This window comes from Pristis pectinata, chromosome 27 (assembly GCF_009764475.1).
Source record: "Pristis pectinata isolate sPriPec2 chromosome 27, sPriPec2.1.pri, whole genome shotgun sequence".
NCBI lineage: Eukaryota > Metazoa > Chordata > Chondrichthyes > Rhinopristiformes > Pristidae > Pristis > Pristis pectinata.
In genome coordinates, this window is record NC_067431.1 from 2339254 (window position 1) to 2351479 (window position 12226).

The 12226-nt window shown below is 48.2% G+C and overlaps 1 protein-coding gene across 2 annotated transcripts in view; it reads right to left on the reverse strand.

Annotated features, from left to right (window-relative positions):
• Positions 1 to 276: 276 nt before the first annotated feature.
• The window catches only part of LOC127583614 (G protein-activated inward rectifier potassium channel 4-like), a 48932-nt gene continuing 36982 nt past the window's right edge, over positions 277 to 12226 (reverse strand). For both annotated transcript variants that reach the window (XM_052039763.1, XM_052039764.1), the window contains 3 exons: positions 7048 to 7163; positions 5806 to 6782; positions 277 to 860 (listed from right to left, as the gene is read on the reverse strand). In XM_052039763.1, coding sequence (XP_051895723.1) covers positions 469 to 860; positions 5806 to 6739 — 1326 coding nt within the window. In that variant the 5' untranslated portion in view covers positions 6740 to 6782; positions 7048 to 7163 and the 3' untranslated portion in view covers positions 277 to 468. The remainder of the gene's footprint in view (positions 861 to 5805; positions 6783 to 7047; positions 7164 to 12226) is intronic.

The following is a 12226-nucleotide window of genomic DNA, read 5'->3' on the forward strand; positions in this document are numbered from 1 at the left end:
ACAATAATAAACCAATCCCCTCGAGTGAGGCTTAGAAACATAGAAAAAACCTACAGCACAGTTCAGGCCCTTTGTTCACACAAAGCTGTGCTGAACATGTCCCTACCCTAGCAATTACTAGGCTTACCCATACTGGGCTTCTGCTGCCTTCAGTACAAGTGTGGCCAGACAGCTGTGCACTCCCCTTCCAAAATATACTTTGTGCCAAGGATCAGTTCCTGAAGGCAAATATTACAAAGGCGCAGGAGGTATCACAGCAATGAGCAGACTGCAACAGAATGAATAGCGATGTTTATTCTTTATGTACAAATGATACCAGCCCACTCTCTCTGATCCACACTGCACATCATGGGGATAATGGTGAGAATCTCCTATATACATCTCAAATTCAGTCCTGCCGACATGGTTATCACTGGTTTAACAGCCAGTGACATGACAGTAGCAACTGGTAGCATCACACAGGCTACCCTAGAGTTTCTGGGCCTCTTCAAGGCCTTGTATAAATCGAGCTGAGAACCCTGTGCAATACTCTGAGTCTTCAGCTGGAGAGAAAGGTGCTGAGTCCTCCATTTTGGCTGTGGGGCTGTTTGCACTGAAATCTTCTTCCTCTTCACCTGTATTGTCGGCTGCCGCCTCGCTGGGCGGGTTTGGCAAAGATATCTCGGACAGAGCTCGGCCTGCCTGCAGCATTTCGGCCATTTCTTTCGCGCTGCAGATCGGGGTATTTGTTTCATAAGTCTCATGGAAGCTGTTGTAATCGACTTCGTAGAAATCTTTCTCAAGAGTTAGCACTGGAGTGAACCGATGTCCCCAAAGAACCTCAGAGTCTGAGTACGAGCTTCTGGCCTGACAGGTCATTCCTGTTGGGAAAGTACATTGGATTAGGTGAATGGGTAAGGATGGACTCAGGTGTGAAAAGGAAGAGCCTTATAACTGTACGTGGTGATATGTACACATTGCCAGGGATCAGCGTCAGCCCTCACAGAGTCAGAGGTCTATCGCACACTCCTTGGTTACAGAGTCCCGCACGTTCAGCAGGAGCATCAGTTACAAAGTTCAGTGTGAACGAGTGCTGCATGCTGAAGAATTAAAGTGACACTTCACTTTGGGTGAATATCAAAGTTCCCTGATTATTACTGGTAGAGTAGGGGAGCTCTCTCTGGGGTGCCGGTCATTATTAGATCCTCAATGAACATCACTTAAACACCACTTCACCTGCTGCTGTTTGGGGAAACTTACCCTGAACTAATTGGCTGCAGTGTTTCCCACACAGCACAGTGGTAACTACAACTCAACAACTGCGGGGAGCTCTGATGTGCCTCCTAAGTTGTCTCTGATACCTTCAGAATCAGAATCAGGTTTATTATCACCGACATGTGTCGTGAAATTTGTTGTTTTGTGGCAGCAGTACAGTGCAAGACATAAAAATTGCTATAAGTTACAAAAATAAATAAATAGTGCAAAAGAGGAAGAACAAGCTACTGTTCATGGACTGTTCAGGAATCTGATGGCAGAGGGGAAGCCTTGTTCAGTTTTATACTATCCGGCTGAACAGTGGCAGCATGGGCTGCTTTTTCTGTGCACAGTTTATGTTTAAATCGTACTTGTGATGTGGGTGGTGCAGTTAAACCCAGCATTTATTGCTCATAGACTCATACAGCATGGAAACAGGCCCTTCAGTTCAACGTCCACACCAACCAGTTGGCACCTATCTGTATTAATCCTATCTTCCAGCACTTGGCCCATAGCCCTCTATGCCCAAGTGATTCAAGTGCTCATCTGGACACTTCTTAAATACCATCAGCGATCCAGCTTCCACCACTCCCTCATGCACTGTGTTCCAGGTACTCACCACTCTCTGGGTGAAAGAGGTCCCCCTCATATTCCTGGTGAACCTCTTCCCCCTTATTCAATATCCTCTAATTTTATCTATCCCTGATATGGGGAAAGGTTTCCTGCAGTCTACCCCACCTATACCTCTGATAATGTTATATACCTCAATCATGACCCCTCCCTCCGCTCCAGGGAGAACAGCTCCATCCCAGGCAACATCCTGGTGAATCTCCTCTGCACCCTCTCCAGCGCTGTCAGATCCTTCCTATAGTGTGGTGACCAGAGCTCCAGCTGAAGTCTGACCGATGTTTTATAAAGTTGGAGCATTACCTCCTTACTTCTGTATTCAGTGCCCTGACTAATGAAGGCCACTATTCTATATGCATTCTTAACCACATTATTGACTTCAGCTACCACCTTCAAGGATCTATGGACTTGTACACCAAGGTCCCTCTGTTCCTCAATACTCCCTAAGACCCTTCCATTCATGGTCGATGTCCCAGCCTCATTAGTGTTCCCAAAATGCATCACCTCACATTTGTCTGGATTAAACTCTACCTGCGATCTTTCAGCCCGTTTCACCAACACATTGATATCTCTTTGCTACCTAAGACCACTCTCCACCAATCCTCACGTCATCCGGGAACTTCCTGATCTTGCCTCCCACATCTGCTTCCAGCACCACTCCTTGTGGGACACTGTTAGTCACAGGTATCCAATCACAGAAACAACCATCTACCATCACCCTCTGTCTCCTATCGCCAAATCAATTTTGGATTCAGTTTGCCAACCTGCCCTGGATCCCATGGGCGCTGACCTTTTGAACCAGTCTCCCATGTGGGACCTTGTCAAAGGCCTTACTGAAGTCCACATAAATCACATCTACTGCCCTGCCCTCAACGATACACTTCATTATCTCTTCAAAGAATTCATTCAAATTGGTCAGACAGGATCTGCTCTTGACAAAGCCATGTTGACTGTCTCCGATTAGTCCCTGCCTTTCCAAGTGATCATTTATCTTGTCCCTCAGATTTTTTTCCAGTATCTTCCATACCACTGAGTTCAGGCTCACATGTGGATAGTCACCAGGCTTTTACTTGCTGCCTTTCTTGAAAAGGGAGACCACGTTTGCTGTTCTTCAGTCATCTGGCACCTTACCTGTGCAGGGTAGTTTTTAAAATCTCAGCCAGAGCCTCAGCAATCTCTTCCCTTGTCTCCCATAGCAGCCTGGGATAAATCCCATCCAATCCTGGGGATTTATCCACCTTTAAGCCCACAAAGGCATTGCGTATCTCCTCTTTATTTAGGGAGACTTGCACCACCTCTTCACTGAGTTCTCCAACTACAAAGTCAGTTTCCTTTGTGAATATCATTGAAAAGTAATCATTTAGGACCTCACCTGTACTTTTTGGTTCCCCATACAGATTGTTGTCCCTAGTGGGTCCTACTTTTTCCCTAGTTATACTTTTGCCCTTAATATACTTATAGAACGCCTTCAGATTTACCTCAATGCTGTCTGCCACTGATTTTTCGTGACCCCTCTTTGCCTTCATAAGTTCCTTTTTAAGTAACATCCTGCACTTTTATAGTCCTGAAAGGCCTTCCCTGTCATTATTCATAGATTCATAGAGGTTCATCGGTTTATACAGTACAGAAACAGGCCCTTCAGCCCAACTTGTCCATGCTGACCAAGATGCCGAGTTAATTTAATCCTATTTGCCTGCCTTTAGCCCATATCCTTCTAAACCCTTCCCATCCATGTACCTGTGCAAATGTTCTCAAATGTAGTTGTACCTGTCTGTACCACCTCCTCTGGCAGCTTGTTCCGTATACCCACCGCCCTCAGTGTGAAAAACCTGCCCCTTAGATTAGTTCCCTATACTTGTCATTTGCTTCCTTTTTTCAACTTTATCCAATCCTCAACATCCCTTGACATCCAGGGTTCCCGACACTTGTTACCCTTACATTTTACCCCGACAGGAACATTTGGCCTTGAACTCTCACTATTTGAATGCTTCCCACTGTGCAGGTTCAGACTTACCTGCAAGTAACTGCTCCAAATCTACCAGTGCCAGGTCCTCCATAATTTTAATGAAATTGGCCTTCCCCCGGTGTAAGACCTTTATTACTAATCCATCTCTGTCTGTTGCCATAAGGGCTTTAACATATACAGTTATGTTCACTCTCTCCAAAATGATCCCCCACCGACACTACACTCCCTCCAGCTGACCAGCTATGTTCCCCACGACAAGGTCCAGTAACGGCTCCTTCCCTCGTTGGTCTATCTACATACCACGTCCAAAGGTTCTCTGTTCCCATGGGCTTGCTGATTCAGCCTTCTGTTGCTGCAGTGCGTCCTATAGAAGGTACACACTGCAGCCACGGTGCATCTGTGGTGTCGGAGTGAATGCTTAGGGTGGTGTACAGCGAGCTGCTTTTCTGCAGATGACTATGCTTCTTGACTGCTGTTACAGATCCGCTCATCCAGGTTAATGAGAATATTCCAAGCACTGTCTGACCTGCATAGTTGATGCTGGAACATTTTGGGGTGTCAGGAGGTAAGTCACTAACTACTGTCAGCAACTTGTTTCACTACCATGGAGGCTTGTGTAAAACGTGACTTCTGTCGGATGAGGATGTCCTGGTCACAAGGTGGACAAAGGGTGCTTGTGATCTGCCCGAGAGTTCTAATATGTAACGGTACACAAATAATTAGGGATCAGTAACACAGAGTGTTTACTCACCCCTAAAAGCAAAGAGCAGTGTTGGTGGGCTGTGCACTGGTGTCTGTGTCAGAGAACCGGTACACCTGCTGTAATATTTCCTGCTGTAATCCTTTCCTTGCTTCCAGGCTAACACATCCCCTCAATTACTGCAGCACTGCTAAAAATACCTGACCTTTCAGGGAGCCTCTCATGCACAATTGTTCTTCTCCCTGATTAACTGACTGACTTACATCCGCAGAAAGAAGGACCTGAACTGAAGATGCTGGAGACCTGAAATAAACACTGAAAATCCTGGAAATGCTCATTTGATCAGACAGCATCTGTGGAGAAAGAACAGAGTTAACATGTCAGCTCAATAACCCTTGGTCGGAACTTTACCTTAAATTTAAAATCATGTTCTGATGCTGGGTTATTTACTTGAAATGTTAACTCTGTATCATCCACCACACAGACTGGCTGACCTGTGGAGGATCTCCGGCACCTTCTACAGGAGGAAAGACTTGCGTTTGTGTAGCACTTCAACAGCTGCAGCATATAGGACAGCCAGTGGTGGAGGGCGGAGGTGCCACCACCCTGGGAGTGTGTGGAGGTAGGGGAGAGACCCGCCATGGGATCTCCGGGAGTGCTGAGAGGGCAGACGGGAACGTTCTCTGGGAAGGGGTGGAGGGGGTGTAGGCAGGTAGATAAGGGGAATCAACTCTCTAAGGCCCTGTTACCTTCCAGTCAGACCCGAAGATTGATCTGCTCTGTTGTGTGGGCAAGAAGGTCACTGACTTCAACGTGTACAGCAGGCGCTCTGCAAGTTGAGTGGGGAACCTCTGGTCCCTTCACATCGGGCCAAACCCGGGGGATGGAGCATCACTGGCCACCACAGCTCCAGCAGCTTCTCTACTTTGGGATAACTGTTCCTCCAGCCCTCACACAGAAGCACCTCCTGTCACCCTCCCCTAGGCTGGCATCACCCTCCTGACCCCACAGTTCTTTTACCATTTGCTGGAATCTCCATACATGGGGCAGGCTGCGTGCTGCCTGCTGGCTTGTGGCAGGCCAGACTCTGAGGTAGTTTAGAGAGTGTTCGGCTGACCTCCAGCTCAGTGGACTTTCCATGGTCACTGGGTCTTCTGGGCTTGTGCCACAGTGTAACCACACCTCCCTGTCTATCAAAGCTGGAGGCCCTCAACCCCGGTAACCACCACACACCCTGACTGACCCTCACACGACGAAGGAAACATTATTTAGACTCTACCTGTTGCTTCCACCATGCCTTCAAGGATCACAACGATCTCAAAGTCTTCCTGCTCCAGCTGACTTCGGCTCATTTCCCAGAAGGGGCTTTTCTCATTTATTTCGTGAGAAATGATCAGCGGTGACACCAGGAAGAGGCGATCGTCGCCAGTGTCGAAGCCCACGTTGATGTCGGTCTGGTTCAGGGGGATGAACTCGCCCTCTTTGGTCTGCCTGGATTTGATGAGCTTGGCTCGGATGGAAGCCTCCACGATGTGCGAGTTGCGAAGATCTCCAACCCGGAACATGAGGCACAGCTTCTCATCTCGGAGAGAGATCACCGCGCGGTGCGAAAACATCAGCGTCTCAGCTCGATTCTTCGGCTGAGAAATCTTCACAAACATACACCCTACCATCAGAGCGTTAACGATGGATCCCAGGATCGCCTGGATCAAGAGCAGGATAATACCCTCCGGGCACTTCTCAGTTATAACTCTGTGCCCGTAGCCAATGGTTGTTTCAGTTTCAATAGAAAATAAAAACGCAGACACAAACCCATTCAAATTATCCACGCACGGGGTCCATGTTGGGTCTCCCAGATGGTCCAAGTCTCCTCGGATGTAGGCTATCAGCCACCAGATGAAGCCAAAGAACAGCCAGGTAACAGTAAAGACCAAGGTGAAGATTAGAAGGTTAAACCGCCACTTGAGATCGACAAGGGTGGTGAACAGGTCACTGAAGTATCGGTAGGTCTCCTGCACATTCCCGTGGTGGACATTACATTTCCCATCCTTGTCAACGTACCTTTGCTTGAGTTTCTTTGGCTCATTGAGGAGTCTGGTCCTGTCTGTGGTTAACACGCTGTCACGTGCTTGTTTTGGCAACTTCTTAGCTTCTCTTATTGTTGCTTGAATGTCCATGTCCTTGTTGGGGAGGATTCGAGAATCTCCTGCCATTCTGCAGTTACTACAATTACTGATTGCACTTCAATACGAAAACCTGAAACGAAGAATCAATATTTTGTTTGTAAAATCATATTCAGCAGAACGCGTTGACAATATAGAGGAGCAAACGTTACCAAAGTAAGTCTGGTCACGGATGTTTTGTGGGGAGGTGGGATTACCAGCGTGCAACACTTTGGATCAATATTGTTGTGGGGGGCAGAGCAGGTTTGATGGTTTCCCATTTTCCTATTACACCCAGCCCATCCGAATATGTGTGTGGTTCCCTGATCTCACTTTGGGAGGTTCACTACATTACTCACCCTGACATACGATGATCCAGGGGGTAACAGGAGGCTAAGAGCAGGGTCAACTCTTCAACACCAGTGAGATACCTCCTCCCTCCTGATGGTGCTAAGGTCCTGCTGATGCAGCAAACCTGAAATAAAAAACAGAAAATGGTGGAAACACTCAGCAGGACAGGCAGTATCTGTGAAGACTGGCAAGGGCTTAAGGTGGTGAAGCATCACATCATAGTTGGCCGTTGTCCAGCTGGTAAATATCAGCAGGCTGCAGGGACATGCCTCCTGTTCTGTTCACAGCTGACATTGATATTGATGCACGTTTATCTCCTGAACAGCGGGCTGGGATGGCTTCTCTCCTTCTACAGGCCCAAACACATCCCAGCAGCGGATCTTCCTCCGTAACATTCGCTGCCTTGAGCTGTGGTAAAGGCCAGTGACAGGATATCTTGTGAGCCTTTCCAAGGATATAAGGATTATTCTTCACTTATTCTGACTCATCCCTTTAACATTCACCTATCCCCTGCATTGAGGTTTGGATAGAAGAGTGAACTAGCGCTCAGTGGTATAAACTTGGATGAAGGGGGAAGCTAGAAACCGGAATGGACGACTCAACACCATGAACCTGTCCTTCCATTTCATCACTTATCTTTGGCCTAATTCCATGTTCCCACCTTCTCCCCTTGGGAGTTTCTGGGTCGGGTTCTAGTGAATAGAGATTGGTACAACAGACAATCTGCTACAGGAACTCAGCGGGTCAAGCAGCATCTGTGGGTGGAAAGGAACTGTCGACGTTTCGGTGTTGGAACCCTGCAGCGCTGAGTTCCTCCAGCAGACTGTTTGTTGCTCCAGATTCCAGCACCAGCAGCCTCTTGTGTCTCCAGTGGAGACTGGTCATCCTGTAGCACGTGGCTGCCCACTGCACCCAGATGGTCAGGGCATTAGGTACCGACCTGTCCACATAAAAAGGAACTTCACTGCAGAGTCAGTCCCAGCTGTTGAATGTAAAGACAGTGGTAAAAAACAGGCCATGTTCTGTGCAATTTGATGTCGGGCAGAAAAAAGACTATGACCATAATCTCTGCTGCTAAAGTACTCTCCACACCTCCAGATCTACAGACAGCCTCTGCACTACTCAACACTGCAATACACATGCCAACATAACCACATCAGCCAGCTCACAGGAGTGATGGTTAATCGAGCTGGTTATTACACACTACTAAGTTTTTCAGATGGTCATGTTTCGCAAATGGATGGGTAAGATGTTGTCTTACTGCACTCCCCCTGGACTCTCCCTATCACGGGCACTGCCTTCACTAGGAGAGTGTTTCGTTACATGGTCCTTTCTTGTTCAAAATAAATTGAAGCGTTAGCTGAATTCCCCAGGTGTGGAATATGTGGTTTTAGTGTCTGCGAATCCAAAAGCAAGTCTCACAGCAGCACACGGAACTGCTCCAACTGTACCATGCAGAGGGCCAACGAAGCAGCCATGCACGCTCGCTGGCGGCAGCTGTGCTTAGTGTTGCAGCTTGGGGTACGTGGCTGGCAGTATTTCTGATGGGACACACCCTGTGCTCCTTCGGAGCTGTTCACTTGATGTGGTTGTCACCTCCATCCAGTTCTAACATGTGGCTCCCACCACCCAGATAGCTGGGCTACACCCGCTGAAGTGCCTCCTACCCTGGGTGGGGTACAGAAACTGCTCTGCGGAACAGGAAGACTGCTGTTGAGGAGTGGGAAGAAATCAATGTGATTCAATGGCCGTGAAGGTGACTGGCAGTGTGATGTCAGGAGACAGAGAGCCTAGTGACATGGTGTGATAACAGCAACGTCAGCAAAACAAAAGAGCTGGTCATTGACTTCAGGAAGGGGGGCAGTGCACATACTCCTGTTTACATCAACAGTGCTGAGGTCAAGAGGGTTGAGAGCTTCAAGTTCCTAGGAGTGAACATCACCAATAGCCTGTCCTGATCCAAACACATAGACGCCACGACCAAGAAAGCTCACCTGCACCTCTACTTCCTCGGGAGGCTAAAGAAATTCGGCAGGTCCCCCTTAACACTCATCAGCTTTTATTGATGCACCATAGAAAGCATCCTATCTGGATGCATCACAGCTTGGTATGGCAACTGCTCTGCCCAGGACCACAAGAAACTGCAGAGAGTTGTGGACACAGCCCAGCGCACCACGGACACCAGCCTCCCCTCCATGGACTCTGTCTACACTTCTCACTGCCTCAGTAAAGCAGCCAACATAATCAAAGACCCCACCCACCCTGGACATTCTATCTTCTCCCCTCTCCCATTGGGAGGAAGATACAAAAGCCTGAAAGCACATACCACCAGGCTGAAGGACAGCTTCTATCCCACTGTTATAAGACTAATTGAACGGTTTGCTAGTACGATAAGATGGGCTTTTGACCTCACAACCTACCTTGTTAAGAACTTGCACTTTATTGTCTGCCTGCAATACACTTTCTATGCAACCGTTACATTTTGCTCTGCATTCTGTTATTGTTTTCCGTTGTACTACCTCACTGCACTGTGTAATGAATTGATCAGTATGAATGTTATGCAAGACAGGTTTTTCACTGTACCTCGGTACATGTGACAAAAAGAAACCATTTCCAATTTTGATGTGTGGCATGGAACACAACGCAGTGAAAGATGCCCACGGAAAGCTGACCATCACATCTGATGAAAGATTATCGACCTGAAACTTTAAACCTCTTTCTCTCTCCACAGATGCTGCCTGACCGGCTGAGTATTTCTCTGTTTGTATTACTGAGGGTGCCATGGTCACACTGTGGCCCAGGAAGCCTCCAGCTGCTCCGATTCCCTTTGGGCTCTGCCATCCAACAGTTTCCCTCCCAGGTTCCTACTGCATCCATTCTGTCAACTGTTCACTCACCCAAGCCCTGCGTGGGATGGGGCAAAGCCACTGGTGGAGATGGCAGCCAGACTCTGGGTGAGCGTATGGGAGCAGCATCACTCTCCTCCGTTGCTGGGCGGTATCAGTACTCACTATGGGAGGACCATTAAATTCACCACTGGACATCAGTATCGAGCCTGGGAGTGATTCTGCACAAACTGGGCTGTCCAAGGAAGGTTCTGCAGAAGATCCACTGGTTCCTGGCCACGTGACCAGGCAGATGTTTACCTGTGGTGATTCTTCTGGCACATTCCAAATTTCAGGAGTGAAGCAAGGTTGGGTTCTTGTCCTAGTGCTGGAGTCACAGAGTCCTACAGCATGGAAACAGGCCCTTCAGCCCATCGAGTCCCACTGACCATCAACCATCTATTGACACTAATCCCACTAATCGTGCACTAATCCCATTCCATTCCCCCCACATTCCCAATAACTCTCCCCAGATTCCATCACTTACACACTTGGGACAATTTACAGTCGTCAATGAATTCACCAACTGTTCAGCTTTTCCTTTGTCATGTCATATTTGACTTGGGATATGAATTCATTGCTGACTTAATCTCTTTGATCTTCAAAGTTAAGATGGTGGAGAGGGCTCACGTTGGGCTTACACTGGCTCCACTCCATCCAGAGCACTTGCTGGTGGGACACAATGACCAACGTTGTCCTGGAGACTGCATTGACAGCCAGCATCGGGGAACTGTTGCTGCAAGTGTAATGTGGGTGGTCTGCCATGCCTGAGACAGGGCAGCAAGCAAGGACCGTCAACCGTACTCTCCTGGACTGGCATCAAACCCAAGGATCTGGACAAAGTGACTCAGGTCAGAACTCACGAGCAGTCCCTCAGCAGCACCAGTCTGCAACAGCTGTGAGTAACCAAACAGAATAGCCTGCAGGCTGCACGTGAAAGGCATCAGAGAGCTGCTGTCTCAACCATCACTTCCTCTGGGTTTCCATGACAATGGATACTAACCTCATGCATCAGAGTTACACCGGTGAACTTTTCAACAGCATCATCACCTTTGTTAACAACGGACTACCAACCCAAACAGACAGGGTTAAAGAGGAACAGGATAGGCACGATGGTCAGCATGGACATGTGGGCCGAAGGGCCTGATTCCGTACTGTGTGACTCTGTTCTACGGCTTTAATGTGACAAGAATTAGGGGAGTGGAAACCATGGGCAAGTCCTGTCTGCTGAATAAAACAGTGTTTACAGTTATGATAAATGGGCTCAGCCAGGCAAAAGCAGATGGTTTCCAATAACTGAGTAGCAGAACATCAGGCCAATGATAATGTGAGGCATTTAGGACAGAGAGCAGCAGAGACTTCATTCACACTGAGGATGTGAGATTCGTGTTCAGGGAGAGCTGGGACAGAACACATCAATGCTCAAGATAAGAATCGTGGAACCTGACAGCACAGCAGGAGACCATTTGCTCCATTGTGCTTGGGTCAGAAGTGACCACTGCCTCCCTGTTTTCTGCCACGAGACCCCAGGGACCTGAGCCTAGGAAGTTATACCTCAATCACGTTCATCACTGTTACCGAATCCGTTTCCGTCATCCTTCCCAGCTTTGTGTTCCAGATTGCAACAACTTCCTGTGAATGTAAAATACTCTCCCCTCCTGACCTCTTACCCCTTGCTCCTGCTTGCCCAGCCACTGAAGACAGTCTTTCCCTGCAAGCTACCCAGCCCTTAACTGATTTCGGAGTTATTCCTCTAACTTCGCTGTTGTAAGGAAAACAATCCCAACTTGTCCAGCCTCCCCGCCTGTTGGAGAGCTGGGCTCACAAGTGTTCCCTGTGAGTGGAACTAGGAGCAACAAACAATCTGCTGGATGAACTCAGTGGGTCGAGCAGCATCTGTGGGGGAAAGGAATCGCTGACGTTTTGGCACCAGGATCCTGGTCAGCTTTGATGCTGCAATATACATCCAGTTCCAGAATCAGCATTGGTCTTGCAGGGCAGGCACGGTAGTGTAGTGGTTAACGTAATACTATTACAGCGCCAGCGACCGGGGTTCAATTCCGGCCGCTGTCTGTAAGGAGTTTGTACGTTCTCCCTGTGACTGTGTGGGTTTCCTCCAGGTGCTCCAGTTTCCTCCCACGTTCCAAAGACGTACAGGTTAGGAAGTTGTGGGCATGCTACGTTGGTGCTGGAAGCGTGGCGACACTTGTGGGCTGCCCCCAGAACACTCTACGCAAAAAGATGCATTTCACTGTGTGTTTCGATGTACATGTGACTAATAAAGAAATCTTATCTTATTGTG